The following is an 18,321-nucleotide window of genomic DNA, read 5'->3' as shown; positions in this document are numbered from 1 at the left end:
CACTCCGTTGTTATTTCTTATTTATTTATACACTTGTGCCATCAAACTGTTGTATAAATGCAATATCACACTCGTAGCTGTGCGGTATGGCTGTATATCAGCAAACTGTGATTTTCACAGCCATATCGCACGGCTACTTGTTTATACACATTTATATACAAAACATTTTAGGATGTTAATTGGAACATAATTGTTTTTTATGTTGTGTTGCACATCTGACATATTTAAATAGGCTACTGAATAAAGTAGAAACTTTGTCTAGCAACAACCTATATTTGTTCACTATAAACCTTCAGTATCATTTTATAATAACGTTCCTTAACAGTATATAATGCATTATAAAATGTACCTTTTGTGTGATGTCACACATAGATGACAAATGAGAATTTGCATGGTGCAAATGTTACTAATTTTAGTTTAAGTAATCTGTGACTTTCTATAAAGAAATATTCTTTTCATATATAAATAAAAGATGAAACCTTGAGGTACAGAACATAAATATTCACACATGCATAAAAATACATACAGCAAGTGACTCAGACATTGTTGAATGCATGTATGCCAGTGGTTTGAAAAGCTGTTTTAATTCCATTTGGGCAGAGACTTGCAGTAAATTAGATTAATGTTAAAGTGTCATGTTTCCAGGATTAGAAAATGAATTCAAACGAGTCTCTAGGTGTGTGTTGGTGCTCAGCAGGTGGGACGTATTGAGCTACCTCTCTCTTGACGCCACCGTTGATTCGACGCTCTCTGCCACGTCTTTGCGATTTCAATAATCCCGTTTCAACAACCTGACAAACAAGCACAGCGCAGGTTAATAAAATAACTTTTAATTGTAGCTCCTGTTTGACTACTACGAAAATGTGACTGTTACACTATAACTCTCTCTCCATTTTTATCAAGCAGAATGCCACAGAAGAGGCAGTGAACGAGTGTGAGAAGGACAAGTAGTTATTCAAAAAGTGATTTTCCACTTGAATATACAGGAGAAGCCTCCTGAGGCCTAAGCAACTGTGGAAAGGGGGCGTTTAGGCCCAATGAACGGGTGAGGAGGCACTACCATGAGGTGTTGCGTACGGTCGCCGTGTTTGTCAGGCCTGATGGATGGCTCTAGGCTGTTTCGGGATCATAGATGATTGGAAGATTGAGTTCAGGTAGGACGTAATCAGGTGTTAAATGAGACAAAGAGATGTTTTATTGACACAATAGGCAACAAAGGAGTGTAGCCTATATCTTGTGCAAACAAAAATGGACGTGTAAGTGTGTGATATGCATGTATGATCCAAGAGCAGTTTTTTGATGTGCGATGTTTCCCAAACATCTCCACTGTGCTTATTGACTTTGCACATAAACCTTTTTTAATGATGATGCTGTTTAAATTGCGCCATTGATTTTAATGCACCAATTACGTCTATAGTGTATGAGAGTCGATATGTAGGACAGCAGTACAAATAGCTGAATATGAGAGGGCTTTAGTCCAGCAATTTTCTATGAGTCTTAAGTGCCCACGATCTGTAAAACACCTCACTTTCCTGAAAAATGTGCAATCAATACTGTGGAGAAAACCTTTTTAAGGTTTGCAGTTACATGCATTTTCTGCTGAATGAAAAAATAATCATGTTTTTTGCGCCTTGTGGCTACAGGAAAAACAAGACGCCTTTAGCATCATTACAAATGCGGCCGGAAAAGGCCGTGAATTTGTGTGCCCATCGATCTCCACGCCTGCTTATTTTGGCACGATTGTAACCATCTTTCTTTTAGAGGTGCAAATGTGTAGTGTGATAGGAGGGGATGGCGGGAGGCGGCGGTTTGAGAAACGCCGTTATTTGACAGTGTTTAATTGGAGAGTACATTTGAGAGGCAGCCGTCCCCGCCGCTGGCTTTGCTTCTAATTGCCAGCAGCACCGCGCTTAACGAAGCGAGCGAGAACGAGCGTGGGTGAGGGAGAGCGTGAGGAACAGAAAGAGAGAGGGGCCAGGTTTCCACGGCAACGGCAGATCAACAGTAGGCAGTAGCCGAGGGGGTAGTTTCATCTTGAAGAAAGACCCTCTCTACTTAGGCTCCCTCTGCAACAAGAAACAAATGCCCCAGCCGCACGTAAACAAAACACCAGCGAAACAGCTCCTTTTAAAGCTCAGCCCGCAGAGTATGAGGTGAAGCGAAAACCTATCCATTAGAAGGAGATTAATGAAAAAAACTCAGTGGGTCCTCCCATCGCAGCCTCGGTTAAATAAGCCGCTACGAGCATCCCTGTCTGCGAAATGTGCTTCTATGTGGTCCAGAACCACTATCATCCAGATCTCAATTATTATTCATGCAGCTTCACTCGTTTCATCCGCCATCCACGGGAACGCGTACGCTGTAGGTGATGTCAACAAGAAGATGAAGAACACCAGCAGAAAGGAAGGCTATCTGATTCATTAATCCTGACTGTTGAGTATCAGGTATTAAACACTAATCCCTCGCCTTGGTGCTGGCGTATTTTTTATTTTTTTTTGGCGGTTGAAGTTCTCCTGAAGACCATTAGAGGGCAGTTTGGCCTTCTAAACTATCCTGATCTTACGCTTGACAGTGTAACGTGCATTTCTCACATTTTGTCTCTTTACTCACATACTTGCTCTGACTATCTACCTCACTTTCCATCATGTACGTTTGATATTCTTTTTAACTTGTTTATGGTTCTCGCTTTTCCCAGCGTTTGTTCACTGGCTCACATCCATTTATTTTTATCTGTGAAAGCTATCATTTCAGAGGTGCGCGAATTACGTCGTGGCATATCTATAAAGACAGCGCACCAAATGAAAGCTGGATTGATTTATTGTCTTTCATCTCAGCGTTATCATCTTTATGGCTTCGTCTTTATTGTGCTGTCGAGTACTGGGAGGTCTTGGGTGTAACGGTTTAACTCCTTGTAGAGGAGAGAATTAGGTTTCAGAGACTGAGAAAATTCAGGGTCTGGAGTTTTTTGATCATTAATATTGATGGACAGCTTTTGTGAAGTGAAAGCTTCACATTACTAGATCTCACATTCGCTATTCTGTTCTATTAAGTTCCTGTCAGTCTGGCGGAACTGTAACCTTTTCCTCTTTCTCTGTTTACACAGGCGAAAAGACCCAGAACGTAAGAGACAGAGAGAGAGAAGGCGAAAAAAAAGTCTTAAATCTTTGTCAGATCAATTTGCTTTATTAATGAAAAAGCTCTATGGAGAGATCACAGTCCCTAGATTCATTCTTAAACAATGACTCACCAAGCAAATGTATTTCTTTGTTGATTTTTTTCTTCACTCATTTTATTACAAACTTTGCAAGGACTTATTACAAGGGGTTTGTTTTCAACATGCGGAAACAGAACGAAACAAAACACATGGGAATCAAACAAACAAGTCGGATCGGACAATCCACTGTTCACAATAAACATAAAATCTGATAAAGCCCTCTGTGACAGGAGCCAGTGAATGACTACGGTGCAGGCATACGAAGGCCACATTCACACTGACTCTGCAAAAAAGATCGATCCATCCAAGGCAAGATGTGCACATCTCAATAAACACTTTACGATTTTTATATGCCATCGGCTTTTGTTGTAAGATTTAAAAAGCTTCACTTGCATGTACATAAAACTGTACAAAAACAGATCATCACAAGCATTTTTATTCCTATATAAATATAACCAACAATTAAGGATAACAAGTTTTGAACTCTCCTGCAAAAGACATACTTTCAAGGCAGCTGTCTTCAGTTTGGGGTGAACGGTGAAGATGAGTTTTGTGCAGTGAACGTTGCTTTTGTTCTCAAGAAAAGGTTTTTGAACCGGCACTAACATTTCAGCAAGAACAGTAAACGGTTTCTACCAATTATCTTTGGAATTCATGCTCAACTCGTTGCCTGCTTGACACCACGCACGGGGGATGTGGAGAGCTATGTACAGAACGCATTTCAAGAGATGTTTACCACAAACACCAGTTTTCGTTATTCTATGAAGAAAAGTCTCGCTCTAAGGACGAAGAAAAGACTCCCTCGTTCGTTACGGTCGTCTCGTCACATCCAGACATCTAACAGCGAAAGAGCACAAATCTAAACACCAGTTTAAAAAACAACCACGAGAAGTGGACATTCCTCCGTCAGTCCTCTGGCATTTTGGCCACAAGGATTCTAGGAGACTAGCCTTAGAATTACTAGGAATAAAACAGCTGAGATGAAGCCAGAGAAGTCGAAACCTGCAATTCAGACTATCTGACTCAGGCTGGCATCAGAGTGGAGGAAGGTCAAAGCCTGCTTCACTCAGAGTTTGAATAGATGAAAGCCTTTAAGTGGTGGTAGAGTTTTGTGGTCATCTCTATCTTTTAGCCGTGTTAAGTCCAGGTCAGCGATCTCACACGTTCGCCTGGGCAGAGCGTGGTTGCAGTGGAGAGGAGGGAAAGCGAGCTGGGCTAATTACACTAGATCATGACTCTCGCTGGATTCCCCCCCCCCCCCTATCAGAGTCACTAAATGGCTTCGAAAACAGCATAATGTGCTTTCTTTCCTTAGGGTGGGATAATCATTCGCCTTCTTTAATCATGGCTACGTCCAGTAATTTCCATACGTTTCAGCCTTAATTATTCGGCGAGAGGTGCTGAAGGCAGTTGCGATTCGGTGAGGTAAGTGCAGTGAAAAATGCGACTCGCTAAACAATTGAAGCGTTTGGACTGGGATCTTTTCCGTAATCTGTGCTTCCTTTGGGGGCTGGAGTATTCGCATATGCCAACTGCACCACACTCATTACTCACCCTAATTAAGGAAATGCCCATTGCAGAACACCTCGTCAACCCCCCCGGCAGACACACGCGCTCGCCCGAGCACCGGGATCTGGGCAGGTACTGTGCTGCAGCAGGTGCGGGAAAAGTAGAGATATCGAGGTGATGCAGTAGTAATGATAATGTCCATCAGATATATGGTCCTTGAGCACACTAGATAGTCATTGTCAAAATGGTCCCCCAGAGATTCTCTCAAACATGGCGGGAGACACAGCTTTAGAGAAGGTTAGATAGTCAGCACAGTGTCAAAGAAAAAAGAAAACAAAGCAACCGACCCCAAGAAATATTGATGGAGGACAGAACATTTATGTAAAAAAGTGGTGGAAAATAGGCAAAATATGGTGATGTGATCGTTTGTAACATTTGTCATTTTTTGATCGTGGAAAAGAAAAACATGCACAATTGACATGCGAAAGACAAGACAGGATTATCAGTCTAATTTGTCCATTGTGATTGTTATATACAACTGTTTTAAGGCATTAATACATTTGTTCTTCAAACAAAGTCTAAATAGGACCCAAAGATTTCATTTAAAACCGTAAAAACGATGTAAACCAAGAAAACAGGACTGTGAATATGATTGTGGCAAAAAACATTTGATGGAGATGAGGCGTGTCTGTGGACGAAACTATTCTGATAATTTGAGGGTAGGCAGGTGGTCTCCTCCTCACTGAGGCTGTGCTGTGTGAGCCGTAGGCGTCTCTGCGAGTGCCAGGCAACGTTTGCACTACACCGTGGGAGTTCAGGAGAGATTCACAGTGCCAAAAAACACAAGTTCTGCCACATGACACAAAAGTATGCACGCACATTCTCATCTGTTGAATAGCGTGTTAATGTGCCAGAAGCCACATGTGTTACTTTTCGTGACAGTAGGTCCCCTGACGCACAAACGCACACACCGGCATATGTTAAGGTCTGTCATAGCGAGTTAATCGCTGTTAAACCCACCGCCCTCCCTCGCCAAACGCACACCTACACACAAACTATGCACATGGACATAGAGCACAGCAGGTGAGGATCTGGGCCCTAGAAGGGCACAGCGAGGGTCACAGAGCACCGTCAGGAAATCTTCCACCTTAACTCCAGCTCGTCTAGTTACGTTCCCATCTGGCCATTACAAACGTTCAGACCCTCAAAAGCAGCAGTACCAACACACACTTCAGGTGTTCAGGCTGATTTAGATGTAACTTTTGACCTTATTTTTTTATTTATTTTTTTATTTTTTTTTACTATTTTTCAACTCAAGCCGGATAGTAATATTCATATATACACCATACAAATGTATTTACAGCGTTTTACATGTATAAAGACTGCTCTCCTCTGAGGACAGGATCAAGTTAAGAGTGTTAGACACTCTGTGTGTGGCTCAAGACCCTTTTACAGCAGTATCTCCTGCCCACTACAGCACTTGGTAATCTAGTAAAAGAACCCATGAACATTCTGTAGGCTAGTGAAGCTAAAAGTCGGTTAGTCACATGAATTTATCGGTTGTTTTTGATGGTATACAAATAGTTTCAAAGAAATAACGTGTTAAAAGTGATAATAAATAGATGTATGAATGAATGAATGAATAAATAAATAAAATAAATAAATCTACTCTGATGGCAATAGCGCATTTTTCCACTATTCAAATGATATTTTATCTTGTTGCAGATTCGATGTTCTCTTTTCGCAACCGTGTCTCTGTAACTTCTGATGTGTGTCAATCAAAGATGGTGGGTGTGGTTATCTCACAGGTATATCTCTCTTTTTGAGGCGTGATTGGAGGGGGGGCTGGTAGGCGGGAACTCTGATGTCACGCTTAGAGGCACCTCCTCTAGTGGGGCGTGGTCACTGGGGGTGTGGTCACTACTGGAGTAGGCACTACGGGAAGGTGGGAGGCGTGGCCTGTTCTCCTCTCCTCCCAGCCTCACGCTCCCATTGGCCAGGCGTCCCAGGCTCCCCCTCTCCTGATAAGGCACAAACGTGGACAGTTTAGGGGGGTTGCGGGTCTTGCGGACGGGCGAAGGCTGACCGGGCATCCAACAGGCATCTGAATGACCAAGCTCGCTGCACTCCTGGCTGCAGTTTCCCGTCATGGCAACATCAGGCAATGAGCGGATATCTGCAAGAGGAAGGCACACAAAAAAGCAGTCTTTAATGATTACAGTAAATGAAATTAAACAGCAACAAATCAAAACTTGTTTTGATACACTTGAGTTAATCTCTACCGGGTGACTCACAGAAGACACTGCAGTTCACCTAGCGTCAAATGCAAGCAACTAACAGGGAATACACAAAGAGCTGCCAGTGGTTGCTATGCACTGTGGTGTGGTTGCTATGTGAGAGACAGTTGTTGCTATGCACAGTGCTGTTGTTATGTACTGCACACTGGGATTTCTTCAGTGGCTACTGTGGGTCAGATTCTTCTGGGTTGATGTGAATTGAAATGGTTTCTTCATAGTGTTTTTATGTCGATTGTCAGTTGCTACAGGTGCAGTGATTCGATTATCTGCTTGCCCACATATTATATTGGAGGTTTGGTGGCAAAAGGGTGAAAGTGCAATGAACTTTTCACCACATTTACAACCCTTGGTCTGCATACCCTCGATATACATGTCTTGAATATTTATGTACATAATACACATACAGGCACACCCCCATTTGATATCCTATTTCAACACTAAATGAGACCCACTAAGGCCCCTGAAGGAGAATTCAGTGCTAAGGCTTATTGATTGGCAGGTCTGAAATTAGTGAGCCTCTGATTGCTATTCATTTTCCATTCCAGTGTTCCCTAATTAATTAAATAGGGCTGAGACCCAGTGACCCCATTCCGACAGAGCCACACAGAGAGCTACATTAACACACACTCCCTGTAATCCACCAACCACAAGCGCTTTTTCTCAGGAGCCGTTCACTCCGTGTACCACGTTCCTCACCCCTGTGCTTTCACACAAGAGGTTCTCAACCTCACAGTCACAAACCCACGTGGGGTTGCTGGAGATGCGGATGAGGTCGTGGTAAATTTCATATTCATGGCATATTTTGAGCAGAATTTTTTTAGCTATATAGACCTTATGTAGCTCCGCCCCTTTTCAGTGCTGTGCTAGTTGTGTTCGGTCTTCTGGTTTATATTTCCACATCATGAAGGTAAGATCTTATGGATTTATGAATGAACAGCTCATTTTAAAATCTTCCCAGTCTACTTACATTTATGATATTCGCTTCAAACATTACAATACTCATGATAACTTTTGTCAAATCTACAATTAAAAGTAAATCCACTTCACCAGTTCATTACTCTTCACAAGTGATACCAAAGAAATATACAGAGCTATCGTAAAATCGGAAGTTCAAGCCCAACATTCTAAGGATGGTTGTGTGCTTGTTTCTCTAACGCATAAAAAATTAATAATAATGGGGGGGAAAAACTGTAAAATAACAAGATATTTTAATTCTATGACATAGGTAAGTTTTTAATCAAAGACCAAATTGACATAGTTCTATTAAAAATTCTTGCATGTGCGTTTTTCTACAGATGCACACAGAACTACTTTTTCAGCGGCACCGCAACAGAAGCAGATGCAAACAGTCTTTTTACAGAGTCAATCTGAGTCATTTTTTCAGTGACTCAAACACATACAACGGTGAGAGGGTTAAAGGGTTAGTTCACACAGAAATGAAAATTCTGTCATTTATTACTCACCCTCGCATCGTTCCACATCCATAAGACCTTTGTTCATCTTCAGAACACAGATTAAGTTCTTTTTTATGTCTGAGAGGTTTCTGTCTCTCCATTGAGATCCAACACAACTACCACTCCAAGGTACAGAAAGGTAGGAAAAAGACATCATACTCCAAGTACTCCATGTGACTCTAGTGGCTTAAACTTAATTGTATGAAGCGATGTGAGTGCTTTAGTAAATTAAGTTTTTTTTTTTGCACAAACAAAGCACTCATGTTGCTTCATAAAATTGAGTTTAAGCCACTGGAGTCACATAGAATACTTTAATAATGTCTTTTTACGAAGATGAATGAAGATCTTATGGATGCGGAATGACACGAGGATGAGTAATAAACGACAGAATTGTCATTTTTGAATGAACTAATCCCTTTAAATCAATGGAGTTACTGAGTGGTTGTTCAAATGACATCATCAAGTTAAAGTGCCCCATTATGCTTTTTCGAATATTACCTTTCATGCAGTGTGTAATATAGCTGTATGTGAATGGAAACGGTCTGCAAAGTTGTAAAGTAAAAGTTATTGTCTCCAAAAAAGAAATGGACTCTGAATCACCTAAACTAGTCATCAGGAATTCCAGTCTCATTTCATTGACCTGCATAGGTACCGTGGTAACATTTGCATAATGCCCGCTATGGTCTTCATTGGCTGCCTGTGAACAACATCTACTTTGACACGCCCTCAAACACAGTACCAGGTTTGTGTTGTGCACATACTAGAAGATGCTGTTTTCTGCTCTGCAAAAGCAAATTCTCTTTGAGGACTGAGGATGAGGATATGAAGAGTCAGTGGTTAAAATTACCACAGAGATATAACAGCAGTATAACCTTTTTACAATTGATTCTCAAATCTCTGTAAGGTGTAAATGAGATTTACAAAATGCTTATCCATTAAAGATCCATTATTAAAGATGGGGCAGTAGTGGCACTTTGAATAAATCCATGCATTTTGTCATTAGTAATATAAATATTCATGAATAAAGCGTGTCACTATATATATATATACATACATTCATACATATACACACACACACTATATTGCCAAAAGTATTGGGATCAAAATCAAGCACCTAGGCATGCAGACTGCTTCTACAAACATTTGTGAAAGAATGGGTCACTCTCAGGAGCTCAGTGAATTCAAGCGTGTTACCGTGATAGGTTGCCACCTGTGCAGTAAATCCTTTTTTTAAATTCCCTCACTAATAAATATTCCATGGTCAACTTTTAGTGGTATCATAACAAAGTGGAAGCAATTGGGAACAACAGCAACTCAGCCACAAAGTGGTAGGCCATGAAAAATCACAGAGTGGGATCAGCGCATACTGAGGTGCACAGTGTGCAGAAGTCGCCAACTTTCTACAGAGTCAATAGCAACAGACCTCCAAACTTCCTTTGCCTTCAGATTAGCTCAAGAACAGCGCGTAGAGAGCTTCATGGAATGAGTTTCCATGGCTGAGCAGCTGCATCCAAACCTTACATCACCAAGTGCAATGCAAATAAGCATCGGATGCAGTGGTGTAAAGCACTCCGTCACTGGACTCTAGAGCAGTGGAGACGTGTTCTCTGGAATGATAAATCACGCTTCTCTGTCTGGAAATCCGATAGACGAGCTTGGGTTTGGCAGTTGCCAGGAGAACGGTACTTGCCTGACTGCACTGTGCCAAGTGTAAGATTTGGTGGAGTGGGGGTTATGGTGTGGGGCTGTTTTTCAGGGGTTGGGCTTGGCCACTTAGTTCCAGTGAAAAGAACTCTTAATGCTTCAGCATACCAAGACATTTTGGACAATTTCATGCTCCCAACTTTGTGGAAGCAGTTTGGAGATGGCCCCTTCCTGTTCCAACATGACTGCGCACCAGCGCACAAAGCAAGGTCCATAAAGACATGGATGAGCAAGTTTGGTGTGGAGGAACTTGACTGGCCTGAAGCCCAGAAGAGTTGAGGCTGTTATAGCTGTAAAACCCTACGGATTAAAAATGGGATGTCATTTAAGTTCATGTGCACGTAAAGGCAGGTGTTCCAAAACTTTTGGCAATATAGTGTGTGTGTGTATTTCACAGTCTTGCAACTGTATATATATATATATATGTATGTTGGTGAATGTATGTAAACAGATGTAAAAACGCAATAGAATAAAATCAAATGCGCTTTTTACTTTAATCCACCTTTAACCACATTGTATCCTATAGTTAAGGTCAATTATAGAATTGCATTTACAACACCCCTAAAAAGTGAAAACTCTAAAATTCTGAAGTGCGTATAAATGTATTCATTATCATCAATTGGGAATCAAATTGCATTTCTTATTTATTTACAATTATTTATCGTTTATGGAAGCAGAATCCTTGAGAGGACTCGTTAAATTATTTATCCATGCCTACTCGCAATATATTTTGGATCCTAAAAAAACAGGTTGCGGAACGTTGAGAACCTCTGATCTGCACACTCTGCCTGCCATTTTACCTTTCTCTCCACTTTCGATTCTCGCCACAGCTCCAAACTACTTCATCTTCCAGAGACAGAGAAAATGAAGAGAAAAGTAGTGGAGACCCTTAAATGTGCAAGAGATCTACAGATGGCAGCCCTGAGGCAGACGCCAGGGCCCAGGGGACATACCTCCACTGGCCTTGAACATCCATGCAGCTTTAATGCACTCATTAAAAAGAGCTCTGTAAGGCTCCACAGGCACAACATAACTGACAGTTCTCTCCACACGAAAACACAGCACTGACCCCACCAAACAGAGTGTGCCGCACAAACGTAGGCTTCAAAAAACTCCCAATAAGCAGGAACCGACATGGTCAATACATCAAAGAGGTCTGGAATAGTGTAAAAGAGGGCGTTTACTGGAGGAGGAAAGAGGCTTTATATCTCACCAAGCGGAATAGATCAACTCGCCCCTCTGGAACAAACACATTAGAGTCCTGCAGTCCTGTTTGTGTGTGTGTGTGAGGACTAGAGCGTGTGGGAGAAAAAATGTGTGGTGAACTTGGCGAATAATTGAGTGTGTGCGTTAGAGGCACAATGTGTGTGTGTGTGTGTATGTGAGGAATAGGATATGCGTAGGATCGTGTGCATGTGTGTTAGATGCCGCTATTGTCTGTGCTTGTGAAGTAAGATGTTTGTGTGTGTGCACGTGTTTGTGCAAGAGAGATGTGTGTGCTACAGATGGTGTTTGAAAGGTGAGGCACTTGGAGGGTATAAATGTGTGTGTGTGTGTGTGTGCTCTATGTAGGCAGGTGTGAAAACATTATTTTTATTTATTTATTTTTTTTACATTTCATCTAATTTCTTCCAATTTCTTAGATTGAAGAATAGCCAATAATTAGTTTATAAATGCAGATTTATTTTCAAATGGTTCTGTAGTTGTGTAGTTCTGAAAACTGGAAAAGAAAGCATGGACTTATGGTCAATGTGAGTAGACAACTTTGAATCAAACTTTCCTAAATGTATCTGTTCTTACAGACCTATGTAGTGAACAGCACATTCCAGGGCCCAGCTTATGGCTGGGCCCCACTCTGTCCGTAACAGCAGACAAAGGTTTGCTACATTTTAATTGGATCTTGGTGGACTAACACAAACAAACTGTCCAACGCCATCAGATAAAGTTGTAAGGAAAACATCCAGACCTCTCTTAGAGGGCAAGAAGAAGACCTCTTGTACCAAGCCCGGGAAGGACAGGACTTCTCATTGGTCCACAGGCAGTTTCAGGCCAGTTTCACCCATCTAGAGACTACTTCCTAAGGTTGGCCACAAACCGCCATAAAAATTCCTCGGGACCTTAGCAGCAATGGGTTAAACAAAGAGAGATCACAAAGATCCAATCAACTCCATTCAAAATTATGTTTGAAAACCTTAGAACTGATGCAAACTACACATCCATTTCATACTTATTCACAGAAATAAATATTCTCAGTGACAGCTATTTGTAGTGCAACATCTGACAAATTCAGCTGTTAATGTACAATTGAATGACAGTTCAATCTTTTTCCATCATGTTTAGTTTTTTGTTTAGAATATTGCCAAAGGTATTCTGGTGGTGGTTTGGAAAGTGAGAAATGCATTGGTAAACTTTAAAGACACTGTAAAGACTTCCAACTTTGTGCTTTATGCAAATGAGTTCCACAGGAGAGAGAAGGGTGGGCCACACTTTGTGTATGCAATCTCCTCCTCATCGGAAAGGGATAAAGGTACCCTTTCAACAGACACTCCTGGTTCTGGGTCTCAACTCTGTAAGGAGTGAGACATTAAAAGATATTGTTCTGAGTCTGTCCTGCACGGGGATAGACATTAACAGATACATCGTTCTGAGGGGAAAGACACAACAGATACACCGTTCTGAATCTGTCCTGTATGGGGATATACATTAACAGATACAACACCGTTCTGAGCCTCTGGTCCATCCAGAGAGACAACAACAGATCCCATGATCAGCTTGTGAGGCAGCAACAGAGACGACCACATTCTAAGCCTCCAGCTTGTGAGGAAAGACATCAACAAACACTACGTTCAGAGTTTCCGTCCAGCGAGACAGTAACGACATCTGCAACAAGGTTAAGCTCAGGAGAGCAAACCTTCAGTCCAAGGTACCTTCGTCTGCGTGTTCCAGATTGTTAAAGACCTTCTGCACCTACGCCAGGGCCTCATCTGCGTGTTCCAGATTTAAGGACCCTTTGGTGCTCCAGGAGATCAGCATCCAGCAGAGCTTCGTGTCCAAGGCTGTTGAAAAAGATTCTGGCTCCTCTCCCCACTGCACTGTCACCCAGCACAACCAGTGGAAGACGTCACCGTCATCGGACTCAACCACGTGGAACGTAAATATCACCTAACCAAACCTCTTTGCAGAGACCTTGGCATTGTTGTATATTATCAGTATATAATTTCCTAATTCCCATTAGATGTTAAATAGCTGATGTTAGTTAATAACAAATAATCTCTCGTTTATTTGTTTGGTGCATAATAAGGTTCTCCACCTTATTATTTTCAGAGAAACAGTTTATCTTTCCATAAGATAACGTAACTCTTCCATAGCCACACCCAACTTAATCACTTGTATTCTATGTATCTTATGCACTTTATTCCTTTATCATTCATGGTATTCATTTAGTAGTTGTGTTAGTTATTCTTGTTTATCTTTTTTGTTAATAAAATTTAGAGGCTCTACAAGTTAGCAATCTCACCAATCTTTCAAATAAATCAGCTGACCACTGATACATTTATTCTAAATGAATGAAAAGCCCCTGTTAAGATGGTTCTCATACTGCCAAGGTAAAAGACCTTGACTGGTGCCCTGAACTAGGAAAAAGGGGGATGTGGTCATCTGATGTACTCATAAACACACCTTAGGAGACGTGTGATCCTAAAATCACAACGTCAGCGGTGACGTGAGTACCAATCCCTATTTTACTTTGCGTCCTTGGATGGACAAAGTAAAAATCACTACACCTAATTTGTGTTATATGACGTTTTTGTGGGCGGAACCTACCTGGTGGCAGAAAATGACAATTCTGCAGTAGCAGTTTTTTTTCTCACAAATCCGAGTTTATATCTCACAATTCTTAAAAGGAAAAAAACGAATTGTGAGATATACTCATTATTTTGTCTTTTTTCCATAGAATAACAAGTTTATATCCCAGAATGATGACTTTTTCCCCTCAGAATTGTGAGTTATAAAGTCCAAACTGGGAGATATAAACATGCAAATGCAAGAAAAAGAGTCAGAATTGTGAGATAAAAATATTATAGGCTATGTTTAAAAGTTATCTATGTAGAATGTTATAGGTTTAAATATGATTTCATGCTGTAACTGCTATGTATGTATGTTCCATGTGAACTGCATATATGTGAATATTATGTAGACTTACTGTTTACATCAAATTCATGCTTTAATAGTAGACTAATCGTTGCAGTCCAATCTTTAACTTGCAACATAAACATCTGCGTTTAGCTTCAAAAGGCATCTTCAATGACGGTATTCTATAAAAATGAAGGCTATATTTTTTGCATTCCGATTCTGACATACAAAGGCACAACAATTATTCTGTGGATTTTGCCCACTTGTTACCGCTATTTTTCTGCCACCACTATGCGCGCATACTGTAGCTGCAAATGACATAACTGTGACCTCTGCTCTAAATTGGTCTACTGTGAATGATTGATCAATACACATTTTTAAAGACAATTCTCATACTATTTCAGCAAAATAGCTTTATCTTCCTTCAAAATGGCTGATGCAACTAAAGCCATGTTGACAGGGAAAAATAACCAATATATCACACCCTAACATTTCATGATCCAATCAGAGTCAAATAAATAAAAGTCCCACCCTTCTTGTGTTCATTTGGAAAATGTCAAATTAAAGAAAATGCTGTAGTTATGACTCTTAAGTTCTGATTGAATGAGCCACATTGGCAACACGTACATCTAATTAATAGCAATTCATATATTACTTAACCTATTAATCTGACAGACTAGTGGTTCCATATTTTAAAGTGTTACCACCACATTTGAAGTCTTATTAAAATGCTGCACAGGAGCTGCCGTGACTACAATTGTTGTTTTTGCTTTAATGACACATCTAAAAAGAAAAAGCTGACATATTTGTCAGAAGAGCTTTATTTTTTTAGCAAATACTCATTCTCCTCCACTAACTTGTAAGGCATGAGACGTAAATAAATGTACACATTTGTAAAAAGCAAAATGTATATGTAAACACGCATCATGTGCAAAGAATTTATGTAATCTGATTGAGAAAATAGTTGGATTCAAACATTTACATGCTTAATTTTTTTCTGTCGATCAGAATATTTCAGGTCTACACCACAGATTTCAATCAATTTAATTCGAATCGAGCTGAGTCGGATCGCTTGAGATGTTTACATGAAGGCTTTTCAGTCTGATTGAGCCACCAGTCTGATTATTTTGGGTGGATGTAAACGTAGCTACTGTGGAATAACTATTTATTTCATATGGGTGCCTTTTATACACCTAAATTCCTTATGATACAAAAGATCAGAAGGATATTTACATCCTCTTTACATGTTTTATTCAGCTGGACTAAAGCAATAATTAATCTTTTTAAAATGTCAAGTAAATGCTTTAGTCCGACTGAAATTGTGACATTTTTGTGAAGTCCAACTCACAGACCTAGATAAAGTGATTGCAACTTGGCTTTGACATTAATTGTCACATGATGACTGCTCGAGTATAACTGCCCTTCAAAGTGTATTTACTGTAATGCACAGCTTTGAGTAGCTTACTGCATCCATAAATGCCATTTCACATCTTAAAGGCTGTGTTTACTGTGGTTGGCACTGTGTATGGGGGTTTGGACTGCACTTTGGCGTTCTCTCTATACAACAAAAGCCTAAAACCATCCAGGTTTTCCGCCTTAATCACAGCACACAACCTGGAAGAGACCAAAGGAAAAACAGAAAAAAAGGAAAGATGAAAGAGCACAAAAAAGGTAAACTGCGTGCTAAAGGCGCTTTGCCGTGACCACCTTAGCATGCAAAACTTGCCCGTCCTTCGTTTTAAGACATGTTAGGATGGGTTTGCAGTGTTCTTGCATCAGGGAACCAGTGGGAGGACTGGCCTCGTGGATCTGTGGCATGTTTCCTCTCTGTCTGATCTCCAGCCGAGGGGTAGTGGGGAGGGGAAACGGGCATGTTGCTCTTCCTGAGATTTCACAGAACACCTCCTGTTTGATCCAGCATGCACACTTTCTAACATACCCTCAGCCTTTTGCCCTCTCTCTGTCTCTCTGATCCTTTTTTCTAGTGCTTCTTCCGAATGACTCTCTCCACCTTGGTTTTCTCCTTTCATTCTTCCACCCATTCCCTTCCTCTTTTACTTTCTCTCCAATCTGCCACTTTTTTTCTCTCCTTTCGTTACCCTGCCTCTATCTTTTTCCATCTACCTGCTGCTTCTGAGTGCGCCGCTGTGCTCTAATCAGCTGGAAATTACAGTCCAGTTCACGGAAAAGCACGGCAGACGAAAAGAATCTGACTCCCCATTTGTCCACGGTTTTAATCAAATGTGCAAAATTCTCACATAATTATAAGAATCTATTATCAGAAATCAGGTGCCCTGTGGTTAACCACGAAAGAAACAATGATGTCTGTATTTCTGTAATAATTTGTGGCAGCCGTCTTCTTGCAGAGGGAAAATGACACAGCTTGGTTTTGCCTGACATGCTGAGGTTATTATCAGACACAGAAGCTCCACTAACAAGCTGGCACTGCTGAGTACATCATGTTCCTCTCTGGAGCAACCAGGAAAGACAAAGAAAATGAGAGAAATCAACCGAGAAAATAACACAAAATAAGACTGATCTTGGAATCTTTCACATAATGGCAAAGGCATGATGGCAAATTTTCAGGTGCTGAAATATTATGGATGTCTATCCCGTGTTGTTTCAGTGCAAGGACATTTCCGTTGCTCTATGAAGGTAGGTCATTTCTCAGTATATATTGGAGCGAGAGGTGCTTTTGAGGGCACAACAAGTAGCATTTCAACTAGCTGATCATGTCTACCCACCCTTCAATCTCTAGTGCCTCAGCGTGGGGCTTTTGTTAAGCTAATCTCGGCCTCTAAATTTTTCACTCCAGAAAGTGCAAAAAAGATTTCAAGGAAGATTTGATTCATTATTGAACACAGCACTACTCTATTTTTGTACTTGTGTGTTGATTGCAGCTCTGGGCTTTCAGGTTGCCGTTGTCTTCTGTCTCTGTTTTCCTCCTCCAGTGTTCGGTTTGCTGTGACAAGCCTTTCTGTTTGTGAATGAGTGGAATGGATGAGAAGATTCTTCTAGAAGATCCTCCAAGAGTGGAGAGAGAGAGAGAGAGAGAAGGGTTGGGAGGTGGTGCGGCCATTTTGATGAACTGATTAGCAACTCGCCTCTGCCAAGTACTCCTGATGGGCAGCAATTTTTGGGCTAGGGATCATTTTCCTTTTGGCGCCGGAGCGGCGCTGCTTGGCTGTAGCATGTCCTGGGTTTTATTATGGTGATTGCTGGCACTTGTATGGTCGTATCTGGCTTTGATGCAGCCCACTTTGGCACTATCAGTTTGCTGTTGGATTATGGGGTAACAATTAAAGTCTGGCTTTCTGGTGTGTGACTGTATAATCACAAAGCATTAGAGCATGGAGCGAATGGGCATTGGTGTGTATAGCCACATCAATACGTGCGAGGGAACGTGAGCATGTTTTTTTTCTCTGGATTTACGGCACATGTTTGACTGCAAGGACCGTGTTGCCTTCGGCTTGCTGGTGAAGATGGAGAGCGGCCGCAGTGGACTTGCTCCTCTCAGCACTGCTGAAAATAAGGAAGTACATGTCAGAGCCACACAGCTCCGCTCCCTCTAGTGTCATCCATCATGGCAGGCCAGTTCAGTAGTTAGAGAGCGCTTCGCTGGCTCTCCGTATATGTGTGTGTGTGTGTGTGTGTGTGTATATGTGTGTGTGTGTGAGATGGAGGTATGAGCCCCAGGGCCTTTTTTTGCCTGTATGAGCAGCCCAACTGGGGTGGAAGTGGATTTGGCCGCAAGCCAGCAGTCTCTCAAAAGTGCCCTTTGCTCTACCTGTTCTAAGAGAGCATTTCTGAGCAAGGCATTGCAGTGCAGAGGTGGTGCATGGGTTTCGGTGGCACATAACCCCTCCTTGATCATCTAATGCAGTGCTTCTCAAACCCTGTCCTGGGTTTGAGAAGCCACTACACACTGCACATTTTGGATGTCTCCCTTCACAGACACACTCCATTCAAGTCTTGCAGTCTGTACTAATGAGGTGAATCAGGTGTGTTAGAT

General features: G+C 41.3%; 1 protein-coding gene across 1 annotated transcript in view; it reads right to left on the bottom strand.

Moving 5' to 3' along the window:
- Positions 1-6,525: 6,525 nt before the first annotated feature.
- Positions 6,526-18,321, bottom strand: part of pcdh1a (protocadherin 1a) — a 92,926-nt gene continuing 81,130 nt past the window's right edge. Inside the window, exon 5 of the mRNA XM_067399392.1 lies at positions 6,526-6,899. Within this exon, the coding sequence (XP_067255493.1) occupies positions 6,526-6,899 (374 nt within the window). The remainder of the gene's footprint in view (positions 6,900-18,321) is intronic.

Source organism: Chanodichthys erythropterus, chromosome 10 (genome assembly GCF_024489055.1).
Source record: "Chanodichthys erythropterus isolate Z2021 chromosome 10, ASM2448905v1, whole genome shotgun sequence".
NCBI lineage: Eukaryota > Metazoa > Chordata > Actinopteri > Cypriniformes > Xenocyprididae > Chanodichthys > Chanodichthys erythropterus.
Note: the sequence above shows the minus strand (reverse complement) of the source record. Positions and strands in the feature narration are given on the sequence as shown.